The following is a 12,722-nucleotide window of genomic DNA, read 5'->3' as shown; positions in this document are numbered from 1 at the left end:
GGGAGTAAGAGGTAGGGGTCAATACTGTACACAGATTAAGTAGTGAGTACGCTTATAAGCACATGAGCAGTGTGTATGGGCCTACTACTGACACCCAGTCAAGGTAGAGTCCCCCTGTGGTGGCCCTCTCCTGCGCCTGCAGCAGGGCCTGGCGGTACACCTCAGAGGAGTCTGGCTGTGACAGGGCCAGCTGCACTACGTCAGGGAACGGACGCTGCTCCAACTGGTGGCCGTTCAGAGACAGGAACTCCTGGAAGTGGCCCCGCACCTCGCTGTTCTGGGGGGACCATAAAGAGAGACTCAGCGAGGATGTGACAAACGGGGTGCGTCCCAATAATATGTCCAGCTTCTTGAAGTGTGCATTTATTCACTACACAAATATAAAAGCATTGGATTGGAGTAGGCATAGGCTAGGGGGAGTTTATATACAACAGTCATTTCCTTTCAAAACCATGAGGGGAATTGAACAAGTACACACTGCGGGAGAAAGGAGAGATTGGAACACAACAATTGTACTCACAGGCATGAAATGAGTAACTGTTTCTTGGATTGACATTTCTACATTGTAGTCATTTAGCAGACGCTCTTATCCAGAGAGACTTACAGGAGCAATTAGGGTTAAGTGCCTTGCTCAAGGACACATTTTTCACCTAGTCGGCCCAGGAATTCAAACCAGCGACGTTTTGGTTACTGGCCCAATGCTCTTAACCGCTAGGCCACCATTGATTTACGAGGAATTGATACCAACCGCCTGATCTGAAAACCATATCAAATGAGGATAAAACATGGTACACTAAGTTCCTCAGTGAACTTGGTGTTGATCAAATCCTGACCTCTTTGTCCAGTACGGCGCCGTACTCCACATAGTCATTGATGAGATGAGCCGGTCCCATAATCTGAGCTTTAGTTCTGACCCAGTCCAGAGAGAACATCAGAGAGTACAACTCCTAAAGGGAGAGAGGGGGAGGAGAGGAGAGAAGGAAGGGAGGGGTGTAAGGGTAACAGAAAGAGAGAGAGAGATATATACAGGGAGAGAGAAAGAGACATTAGCGACTTGTGCTTGTCTGGCGAAGGCCTCCATCATACGGAGTGGTGCTTTTATCTCCATCAGACTGTTGAACAGCCATCACACCATCTCCTGTAGCAAGACGCAAAGAGAGACTCGCTCACAAAACACACACCAGCTCACACAAAACACACACACCAGCTCAAAGTCACACACACCAGCTCTCTCACACACAAGCTCAAACTCACACAAGCTCAAACACAAGCTCTGAAAGTGTTATTTGGGTTGTTAATTGGATTTAGTTTTTGATTATTTGTGTACCTGTTAGGAGCTAGTAACACAAGCATTTCCCTGCACCCGCTATAACATCTGCTAAACTGTGTACGCGACCCAAAAATGTTGATTTGATTTAGATGTGTGTGTTTGTGTGTGCGCGCGTGCCTACCTGTGTGAGGTTGGCCTTGGCCATGTGGTAGGTGAGGAATCTGAACCAGTAGAGGCACTCTTCATCTCCTGAGGTGGGGGGACCCTGGCTGTAGCGCTGCTGGTACTGACGCACCACCTTGGTGTGGAGGCTCTGGAACACACACACACACACTTGTTCAAAAACATACCATATTATAAACTGGGTGGTTTTAGCCCTGAATGCTGATTGGCTGACAGCCGTGGTATAACAGACCATATAGCACAGACATGACAAAACATTTATTTTAACTGCTTTAATTACATTGGTAACCAGTTTATAATAGCAATAAGGCTCCTCGGGGGTTTGTGGTATATGGCCAATATACCACGGCGAAGCGCTGTTCTTTAAGCACGACGCAACACGGAGTGCCTGGACACAGCCCTCAGCCGTGGTATATTGGCCATACACCACAAACCCCTCGGACCTTATTGCTTAATTATAGTAGATTGATGTCCCAATAATGCAGGGCATAGAAGACATGAGTCTAACTGATTCATTCTATTAGCGACTGTCTAGTTTTCCAAGTTCTATGTACATTGATTCTCCAGAAGACAGTGTTTTCCTTATACAGTGGGGCAAAAAAGTATTTAGTCAGCCACCAATTGTGTAAGTTCTCCCACTTAAAAAGATGAGAGGCCTGTAATTTTCATCATAGGTACAGTTCAACTATGACAGACAAAATGAGAGAAAAAAAATCCAGAAAATCACATTGTAGGATTTTTAATGAATTTATTTGCAAATTACGGTGGAAAATAAGTATTTGCTCACCTACAAACAAGCAAGATTTCTGGCTCTCACAGACCTGTAACTTCTTCTTTAAGAGGCTCCTCTGTCCTCCACTCGTTACCTGTATTAATGGCACCTGTTTGAACTTGTTATCAGTATAAAAGACACCTGTCCACAACCTCAAACAGTCACACTCCAAACTCCACTATGGCCAAGACCAAAGAGCTGTCAAAGGACACCAGAAACAAAATTGTAGACCTGCACCAGGCTGGGAAGACTGGATCTGCAATAGGTAAGCAGCTTGGTTTGAAGAAATCAACTGTGGGAGCAATTATTAGGAAATGGAAGACATACAAGACCACTGATAATCTCCCTCGATCTGGGGCTCCACGCAAGATCTCACCCCGTGGGGTCAAAATGATCACAAGAATGGTGAGCAAAATTCCCAGAACCACACGGGGGGACCTAGTGAATGACCTGCAGAGAGCTGGGACCAAAGTAACAAAGCCTACCATCAGCAAGGGCATTGAAGATGAAACGTGGCTGGGTCTTTCAGCATGACAATGATCCCAAACACACCACCCGGGCAATGAAGGAGGGGCTTCGTAAGAAGCATTTCAAGGTCCTGGAGTGGCCTAGCCAGTCTCCAGATCTCAACCCCATAGAAAATCTTTGGAGGGAGTTGAAAGTCCATGTTGCCCAGCAACAGCCCCAAAACATCACTGCTCTAGAGGAGATCTGCATGGAGGAATGGGCCAAAATACCAGCAACAGTGTGTGAAAACATTGTGAAGACAGAAAACATTTGACCTCTGTCATTGCCAACAAAGGGTATATAACAAAGTATTGAGATAAACTTTTGTTATTGACCAAATACTTATTTTCCACCATAATTTGCAAATAAATTCATAAAAAATTCTACAATGTGATTTTCTGGATTTTTTTTTCTCATTTTGTCTGTCATAGTTGAAGTGTACCTATGATGAAAATTACAGGCCTCTCTCATCTTTTTAAGTGGGAGAACTTACACAATTGGTGGCTGACTAAATACCTTTTTGCCCCACTGTACTGGATTTCAGAAAATATGAATATATGAAAATATGAATATAATTCCAACACATTTGACAAAAGTTAACAAACAAACTTTAGATACATTTCAAAATGGCCACCAGCATACATAACAACCCTATGTAAATGAAGATAGAGGTGTGTATGTTGGAGTCAGTGGAGGCTGCTGAGGGGAGGACGGCTCATAATAATGGCTGGAATGGAGTGTTTAATACCATTCCATTCACTCCGTTCTGGACATTATTATGAGTCGTCCTCCTCTCAGCAGCCTCCACTGGTTGGAGTGTTTGAGACCCACCTCTAGACCAGAGCGGTTCATCTCAGCCAGGAAGTCCAGCTGGAGGTCATGGAGGTAGTAGAGGTAGGGCCGGTGGTGACAGTCACGGAACAGTAGGGACTTGTTCACAAAGTCCTGGAGAACGTCCTCCACCTCCTCCGGTTCTAGATCCCACAGAACCGACAGAACCTGCAGGCAGAGGAACATGGAGGACACAGGTTGGTGGTGGCACCTTAATTGGGGAGGACTGGCTCATAGTAATGGCTGGAACGCTATTCCAGACATTATTATGAGCCGTCCTCCCCTCAGCAGCCTCCTTTGATGGAAGAACAGGCTTCGATTTAGAGACAATGGCCTGTTTCCTTGTCTTTTCTTAGCTCTTATTATCTTATTCCCTCCTTCTTTCCACAAGGACAGCTCACAATGTCTCCATGGGTTGTGAATACTTTTTGGCTGAAGGTGCGGGATAGCCTTACCCTAACCTACTGTAGCCTAGCTTAGTTTAGCCTAACCTGACCTAACCAAGCCTAGCCAAATCTAACCTTACCTACCCAAGCCTAACCATAATCCCCCCCGGCCAGTCTGACCTTGGCAGGTACTTTGACGTCCTTCTCCAGCACGGTGAGGTCAATGTACAGCTCCCTGTGTTCCTCAGACAGGACCTGGATGCTGGCAGCCATGGCCTGGTCAAGGGCATCGTAGTCATACGAAGACGACTTACGGATACGCTTGAACTTCTTCTGCTGGAGCGTGTGCAGGTAGTAGGCCCAGCGGTCCGGGAACTCCCGCAGCAGGGCCCCGATTAGGGACACCACCAAGGGGGAGCCTGGGGAAGAGAGGAGGGTAGAGGAGGGGTTTAGGTAGGCTGGTTGATTGTGCCAAGAGTTGAGATGTAACAGAAATTGAATTTATTCGTTTTGATACATTTAATTATTTAATGTATTGAATTTAAAATTTCACTAATTGAAATTGAATTTCATGATTTAGAATGGAATTCTACAAGTCGTTGAAGGTTAACAGAACTTTCAGCAGGCATTAAGGGCTCCTTTTCTCTGAAGTCTGTGCTCAGACTAATTTGACTATCAGTTTTTTGACTCAAACAAAAACAGGCTCACAGCCTCATACTCATTTTACTGATGTCCTGCGGGTAAGAGATAACTGAACATAACCACTATACAAAGCAAGCTATAAAAAGACATGAATAGGTGTACTGTGTATTGTGAAACGCATTGTTCTGAAATAGCGCCTGCCCTACAGAGAAAGGTGCAGCTGAACACAGAGGATCCACAGTACACCAGGTCAAGACCTGATGAAGACAGCGCGCTCAAAATATTTCTTTATTTTTTATGAATCTTTTGTCATGGTGAAGAAAGTGCTGATTGTGTTTTTCTTAGGTCAGTGGTTTTATTATGATATTTTTAATATATATATATTTTATTACAATGTATTTACGATTGCATATCTGCAGCCAGCACATTTGTGTTCCAACCCAACACTATCACAAAGAATCAATGAACCATCAAGCTCTTGAGAAGAAGAATCTGCATATCGAGTTAAAATGTGAACATTAGTAGTTTAAGAAATAGTAATACTATGATTTTTTCTGCTCTGAACTTTTAGAACTGAACTTGACTATTGATATTGCAGCCTCTGGGTAGAAGGGTAGATATTATTGATGTTGCAGCCTCTGGGTAGAAGGGTAGATATTATTGATGTTGCAGCCTCTGGGTAAAAGGCTAGATATTATTGATGTTGCAGCCTCTGGGTAGAAGGGTGGATATTATTGATGTTGCAGCCTCTGGGTAGAAGGGTAGATATTATCGATGTTGCAGCTTCTGGGTAGAAGGGTAGATATTATTGATGTTGCAGCCTCTGGGTAGAAGGGTAGATATTATTGATGTTGCAGCCTCTGGGTAGAAGGGTAGATATTATTGATGTTGCAGCCTCTGGGTAGAAGGGTAGATATTATTGATGTTGCAGCTTCTGGGTAGAAGGGTAGATATTATTGATGTTGCAGCCTCTGGGTAGAAGGGTAGATATTATTGATGTTGCAGCTTCTGGGTAGAAGGGTAGATATTATTGATGTTGCAGCCTCTGGGTAGAAGGGTAGATATTATTGATGTTGCAGCTTCTGGGTAGAAGGGTAGATATTATTGATGTTGCAGCCTCTGGGTAGAAGGGTAGATATTATTGATGTTGCAGCCTCTGGGTAGAAGGGTAGATATTATTGATGTTGCAGCTTCTGGGTAAAAGGCTAGATATTATTGATGTTGCAGCTTCTGGGTAGAAGGGTAGATATTATTGATGTTGCAGCCTCTGGGTAGAAGGGTAGATATTATTGATGTTGCAGCTTCTGGGTAGAAGGGTAGATATTATTGATGTTGCAGCTTCTGGGTAGAAGGGTAGATATTATTGATGGTGCAGCCTCTGGGTAGAAGGGTAGATATTATTGATGTTGCAGCTTCTGGGTAGAAGGGTAGATATTATTGATGTTGCAGCCTCTGGGTAGAAGGGTAGATATTATTGATGTTGCAGCCTCTGGGTAGAAGGGTAGATATTATTGATGTTGCAGCCTCTGGGTAAAAGGCTAGATATTATTGATGTTGCAGCCTCTGGGTAGAAGGGTGGATATTATTGATGTTGCAGCCTCTGGGTAGAAGGGTAGATATTATCGATGTTGCAGCTTCTGGGTAGAAGGGTAGATATTATTGATGTTGCAGCCTCTGGGTAGAAGGGTAGATATTATTGATGTTGCAGCCTCTGGGTAGAAGGGTAGATATTATTGATGTTGCAGCCTCTGGGTAGAAGGGTAGATATTATTGATGTTGCAGCTTCTGGGTAGAAGGGTAGATATTATTCATGTTGCAGCCTCTGGGTAGAAGGGTAGATATTATTGATGTTGCAGCTTCTGGGTAGAAGGGTAGATATTATTGATGTTGCAGCCTCTGGGTAGAAGGGTAGATATTATTGATGTTGCAGCTTCTGGGTAGAAGGGTAGATATTATTGATGTTGCAGCCTCTGGGTAGAAGGGTAGATATTATTGATGTTGCAGCCTCTGGGTAGAAGGGTAGATATTATTGATGTTGCAGCTTCTGGGTAAAAGGCTAGATATTATTGATGTTGCAGCTTCTGGGTAGAAGGGTAGATATTATTGATGTTGCAGCTTCTGGGTAGAAGGGTAGATATTATTGATGTTGCAGCTTCTGGGTAGAAGGGTAGATATTATTGATGTTGCAGCTTCTGGGTAGAAGGGTAGATATTATTGATGTTGCAGCCTCTGGGTAGAAGGGTAGATATTATTGATGTTGCAGCTTCTGGGTAGAAGGGTAGATATTATTGATGTTGCAGCCTCTGGGTAGAAGGGTAGATATTATTGATGTTGCAGCCCTTGAGGCAGTTACTTGAGATGACAATGCACCTCTTCACAGGGCTCTTCACACTATCCTCCTGTCAGTATCACTATGTAACGGACCCTAAAAACTGGACTGAAGCACAGAGGTACTGCAGAGAGAAGTACACGGACCTGGCCACCGTAAGCAACATGGAGGATATGAACAGACTGAACCACTTGACTATAGACAGCGATTATGATTGTGCAGTGTGGATAGGACTGAAGAAGGGACAGAATTCCAGGTGGCAGTGGTCTCTGGCAGACATAGACTACTATAGTAAGGGACAGACTCAGTTTAGTGAATTTTGGGACCAAAACCAGCCAGGAAATTTGAATGAAGATTGTGGTGTCATGGAGAATTCTGGAAAATGGCACGACTATTTTTGCACTGCTCAACACTTTCCAGTGTGCTACGACGGTGAGTGACATACTACATGTAATCTAGATAAAAACACACTAACCTAGTTACACCAGAGGACACCAGCAGCACATACAATTTCACCAAGTAACAGATTACTGTGGGGTTATCAAGGTCGCAACGTTTGTCTTTCAAATTTCTTGTCAATTCCAAGCTTATGATTTCCAAAGGTTTATGAATTGACAACAGTTCAAATGGCACTGATCCAAACTCTGATCCAAACTCTGCTGGTTGCATTTGTCCCCATAGGGACTAAGTCTCCAGCTGGTCGTTTCCTAATGGTTCAACAGCTAATGACCTGGAGGGAGGCTCAGCTCTACTGCAGAAAGAACCACACAGACCTGGCTAGCGTGAGGAACCAGACTGAGAACAAAGAGATTTGTAACGTGGCCGGGAGGAGCAACGTTTGGATCGGCCTGTTCAAAGACACCTGGGAATGGTCGGACCAGAGTAACTCCTCATTCAGATACTGGGTCGACAGAGAACTGAACGAGTCCTGCGCTGCTTGGAATCGCAGTACCTCAGGCCAATGGATAGACATAGAATGTCTTATGGAATGTCCCTTTGTTTGCTACGGTAGTAAGTTAAGATCCCTTATTGTGCCACCGAACTCATCTCCTTAAAATGTATGCAATGGTGAATGTTCATCTTAACTGTATGTGTGTATATAGTTGAAGTCGGAAGTTTACATACACTTAGGTTGGAGTCATTAAAATTCGTTCTTCAACCAAATTTTTTGTTCACAAACTATAGTTTGGTGCATGACAAGTAATTTTCCAACAATTGTTTTCAGACAGATTATTTCACAGCATCACAATTCCAGTGGGTCAGAAGTTTAAGTTGACTGTGCCTTTAAAAAGCTTGGAAAATTCCAGCAAATCATGTCAAGGCTTTAGAAGATTCTGATAGGCTAATTGACATCATTTGACTCAATTGGAGGTGTACCTGTGGATGTATTTCAAGGCCTACCTTCAAACTCTGTGCCTCTTTGCTTGACATCATGGGAAAATCTAAAAAAATCAGCCAAGACCTCCACAAGTCTGGTTCATCCTTGGGAGCAATTTCCAATCGCCTGAAGGTACCACGTTCATCTTTACAAACAATAGTACGCAAGTATAAACACCATGGGACCACGCAGCCTTCATACCGCTCAGGAAAGAGACAAGTTCTGTCTCCTAGAGATGAACGTACTTTGGTGCGAAACGTGGAAATCAATCCCAGAACAACAGCAAAGGACCCTGTGAAGATGCTGGAGGAAACAGGTACAAAAGTATCTATATCCACAATAAAACGAGTCCTATATCGACATAACCTGAAAGGCCACTCGGCAAGGAAGAAGCCACTGCTCCAAAACCGCCATAAAGCCAGACTACGGTTTGCAACTGCACATGGGGACAAAGATCATACTTTTTGGAGAAATGTCCTCTGGTCTGATGAAACAAAAATAGCCATAATGACCATCGTTATGTTTAGAGGAAAAAGGGGGATGCTTGCAAGCCGAAGAACACCATCCCAACCGTGAAGCACGCGAGTGGCAGCATCATGTTGTGGGGGTGCTTTGCTGCAGGGGAGACTGGTGCACTTCACAAAATAGATGGCATCATGAGAAGGAAAATTATGTGGATATATTGAAGCAACATCTCAAGACATCAGTCAGGAAGTTAAAGCTTGGCCACAAATGGGTCTTCCAAATGGACAATAACCCAAGCATACTTCCAAAGTTGTGGCAAAATGGCTTAAGGACAACAAAGTCAAGGTATTGGAGTGGCCATCACAAAGCCCTGACCTCAATCCCATAGAAAATTTGTGGGCAGAACTGAAAAAGCGTGTGCGAGCAAGGAGGCCTACAAACCTGACTCAGTTACACCAGCTCTGTCAGGAGGAATGGGCCAAAATTCACCCAACTTATTGTGGGAAGGTTGTGGAAGGCTACCCGAAACGTTTGACCCAAGTTAAACAATTTAAAGGCAATGCTACCAAATACTAATTGAGTGTATGTAAACTTCTGACCCACTGGGAATGTGATGAAAGAAAAAAGCTGAAATAAATCACTCTCAACTATTATTCTGACATTTCACATTCTTAAAATAAAGTGGTGATCCTAACTGACCTAAGACAGGGAATTTTACTAGGATTAAATGTCAGGAATTGTGAAAAACAGAGTTTAAATGTATTTGGCTAAGTTGTATGTAAACTTCCGACTTCAACTGTATGTGTTAGACGCAAGACCCCCAACAGTCAAGAAGATACAGGTAGTGAGAGTGAGGATGACCCCAGACCCAAACTTGGACCTGAATAATGCTAAGGAGAGGGAGGCCATTTTACAGCAGGTGAGTCTCACCCTCTTAATTTCTAGACTTTTACCTTCATTTAACCATGTATGTCAGTTAACTCTTTACACTCATACCCGTTTACGGGTTCAAAGTGGCAGATTTTATGCCCACCTGACCCAGATTGCGATTTATAATGGGCCGTTTTTGGATTGCGTAAACAACAGTAATTGTGTGATGGTGGGATGCAGGGTTGTGTTCCAAACAAAACAACAAGTGTGCTTGCTCTAGTTCCTCAACAGCACTGCTAGGAGAGCTAAAAAAACACTTTATAATTGAACACTCTTCTTTGAGTCATAAAGTACATGGAAAGGAGTGTGGTCACTTGGAGACACCATTTAGTTCTCTCACTCAAACCCTTGTAATTGTTTGTCTTATGTTGCACCTATCCCACATTTTCCAGGAATATTCTTATCATGCTACTGGATGGAACCAGAGTATTTTCAGACTTCACTAATAACAAATGCGGTGAAAAGTTCAGTAAGGGCCTCCAGGGTGGCGCAGTGGTCTAGGGCACTGCATCGCAGCGCTAGCTGTGCCACCAGAGATTCTGGGTTCGCGCCCAGGCTCTGTCGCAGCCGGCCGCGACCGGGAGGTCCGTGGGGCGACGCACAATTGGCCTAGCGTCGTCCGGGTTAGGGAGGGTTTGGCCGGTAGGGATATCCTTGTCCCATCGCGCACCAGCGACTCCTGTGGCGGGCCGGGCGCAGTGCACGCTAACCAAGGTCGCCAGGTGCACGGTGTTTCCTCCGACACATTGGTGCGGCTGGCTTACGGGTTGGATGCGCGCTGTGTTAAGAAGCAGTGCGGCTTGGTTGGGTTGTGTTTCGGAGGACGCATGGCTTTCGACCTTCGTCTCTCCCGAGCCCGTACGGAAGTTGTAGCGATGAGACAAGATAGTAATTAATAACAATTGGATACCACGAAATTGGGGAGAAAAAGGGGGGTAAAATTTAAAAAAAATAAAAAGTTCAGTAAATGTAAAATGCACATAAAATCAACAGTGCAATGTTTGGATTCAGTCTTGTATCAGGTGAACTGTTGTGTCCCTCAACTTAGGTCAAATCATTTTCCCATAATCTCCTAATTGTTCCCTTTCAATTTCTACCATGGTATTAGAAACATTTCAATTATGCCTTATCCATAAAGGATAAAAAAAACAAGTTTTTATTTTTATTTATTTCACCTTTATTTAACCAGGTAGGCCAGTTGAGAACAAGTTCTCATTTACAACTGCGACCTGGCCAAGATAAAGCGTAAAGGGTTAAGAATGAATTCTTATTCACAATGACCAACTCGCTGTGAACAAGTAAAGTCCACTGCTCCTTACGTTAAGAGAGTTCTCCAAGTAATGATAAACCTTTCAAACCGTAAGAGTGCAGGTACCTACATATGAAAGCATATAGCTGCCATCATTACATTTGTAATGCAAATTTTTAATCCTACAATGTATTAATAAATAAATATTCAGTAAATTTAGGTGTTCAGGGCATAAAGCCTGGTTCTGTTCCTCAGATAAAGGAGAAAATGAAGGCCAATGGGATGACTGGGAACTTCGAACTGAGATGGAAAGAGCAGCCAGATGGAAAAGTCTTCCACAAGGAAGAGAAGAAAGAGAACGACGGAAAGAGAGAAAAAAGGGAGCTGAAAAATAAGGAAGAGCTTTGAATAGAAGCACATGGAGTTAGTGTGTGGATCGGTTGCCATGTGCCACCTATAATTAATGATTCCCTTCTCATCTCACATTGTATTAATTTATCATGAACCATTATTAACTATGATAATTCCCGAGAAGCAGGTGTTTGGAGGATATATTTGCATCGTCTCAGGCAGCAAACCAATATATCCTCCAAACACCTGCTTCTCGGGCATTATCACTTTTATACAACGGGTTACCAACATATTCAAATAATGATTGACATATTTTCATTAAAAAAGTTTTGAATTTATTGATGAATTTGTTCATCCAATCGGTTTGGTTGCCAGAGACGCGACCCAGTCGTTCAGTCTTTTTGTTATGCATCTATGGACGCAACCAGTCGTTCCTTCTAAATGTTCCATAGCCATACTGGCTGGCAACGTTCTTATCCTTTGCTTGTTAGCTAGCCAACTACGGTAAACTTACAGTCACGTCAAACAGTGCAGCATGAACAACAACAGTAGCTGCATTTGTTTAAGCTGTTTTCTAGTGACATTTACTTGGATACATCTATAACAATGAGCTAATGATGCACGATTTCTCCTGGCATAGAAAATGCGCTCTCTTGTCAGGACATTGTCGTTCAGAGGAGACAACAACACAGCTAACACAATCACTTCAAACTGACGCTGGAAAGACTGCAAACTAGCTGCACTTCGTTTTGTTTGACCTTTTTTCAATGTACATTTCTGTGTATATATCCATAAAAATGATGCCAGCTGATTCATGATTTGTATGTATGGGACAGCTGGAGATTGAATTTGAATATTGAAACAATGTTGCAAATGTTGGAGACAGACGGGAAGGTTTATACAAATATCTGCTGTTGAAAACTAAATGTTAGTCTAAAAGAAATGTGAGAATGTCTAGATGCTTTTTTATAGTGGAGAACAAGTTTATAAATTGCCTGGCTGGGCTGATGACACAGTGGAATGCGCAGTCAGATGCAACAGAGTAAATAGGCATTTTAACGTCATAGATTTAGCCGGTGGTAACTTGTGGAATAGACACCAGCTGTTTTAACCAATCAGCATTCAGGATTAGACCCACCCTCTGTATAATGTACTATATTCTATCCATACTATTACAGTATACCACGTTGCTGTTTTATTTTATGTTTAATTTGCTTGTTATCTATTCATGATCTGTTCATTATTTCTATCAATGTTTTTGGTCACACTACATAATGCCTACCAAATCATTCATAAGAAAATGTAATACTTTATTTCTCTTGAATATGTGAAATAAATGGACATTTTATTGTAAACCTGAATGGAATTTTCATTTCATTCAATACAATTTCTTTTGACACTATAGCTCCGTCTGCGTGTGTGCATGTAC

General features: G+C 42.9%; 2 protein-coding genes across 7 annotated transcripts in view; one reads left to right on the top strand and one right to left on the bottom strand.

Annotated features, from left to right (window-relative positions):
* Nucleotides 1-12,722, bottom strand: part of LOC139533842 (apoptotic protease-activating factor 1-like) — a 69,721-nt gene that overhangs the window by 50,836 nt on the left and 6,163 nt on the right. For 2 of the 5 annotated variants that reach the window (XM_071332287.1, XM_071332284.1), the window contains exons 8-12: nt 4,130-4,368; nt 3,564-3,731; nt 1,452-1,583; nt 834-947; nt 93-277 (exon numbers count right to left, since the gene is read on the bottom strand). In XM_071332287.1, the coding sequence (XP_071188388.1) occupies nt 93-277; nt 834-947; nt 1,452-1,583; nt 3,564-3,731; nt 4,130-4,368 (838 nt within the window). Of the gene's footprint in view, nt 1-62; nt 278-833; nt 948-983; nt 1,139-1,451; nt 1,584-3,563; nt 3,732-4,129; nt 4,369-12,722 lie in introns of those variants that run through there. The other 3 variants (XM_071332282.1, XM_071332285.1, XM_071332286.1) reach the window with 2 other exon arrangements.
* LOC139533844 (putative C-type lectin domain family 20 member A) lies at nt 4,818-12,715 on the top strand. 2 transcript variants are annotated; one of them, XM_071332290.1, is made up of 5 exons: nt 4,818-4,936; nt 6,972-7,352; nt 7,602-7,931; nt 9,573-9,682; nt 11,198-12,715. In XM_071332290.1, the coding sequence occupies exons 1-5, from the start codon at nt 4,852-4,854 to the stop codon at nt 11,348-11,350; spliced, it is 1,059 nt and encodes a 352-aa protein (XP_071188391.1). In that variant the 5' UTR covers nt 4,818-4,851; the 3' UTR covers nt 11,351-12,715. The 2 variants fall into 2 exon arrangements, with proteins under 2 accessions (XP_071188391.1, XP_071188392.1); XM_071332291.1 differs by lacking the exon at nt 4,818-4,936 and having other exon boundaries at nt 6,925-7,352.

The sequence above is a fragment of the Salvelinus alpinus genome, chromosome 11 (assembly GCF_045679555.1).
Source record: "Salvelinus alpinus chromosome 11, SLU_Salpinus.1, whole genome shotgun sequence".
NCBI lineage: Eukaryota > Metazoa > Chordata > Actinopteri > Salmoniformes > Salmonidae > Salvelinus > Salvelinus alpinus.
This window is presented reverse-complemented; position numbering and strand designations above follow the sequence as displayed.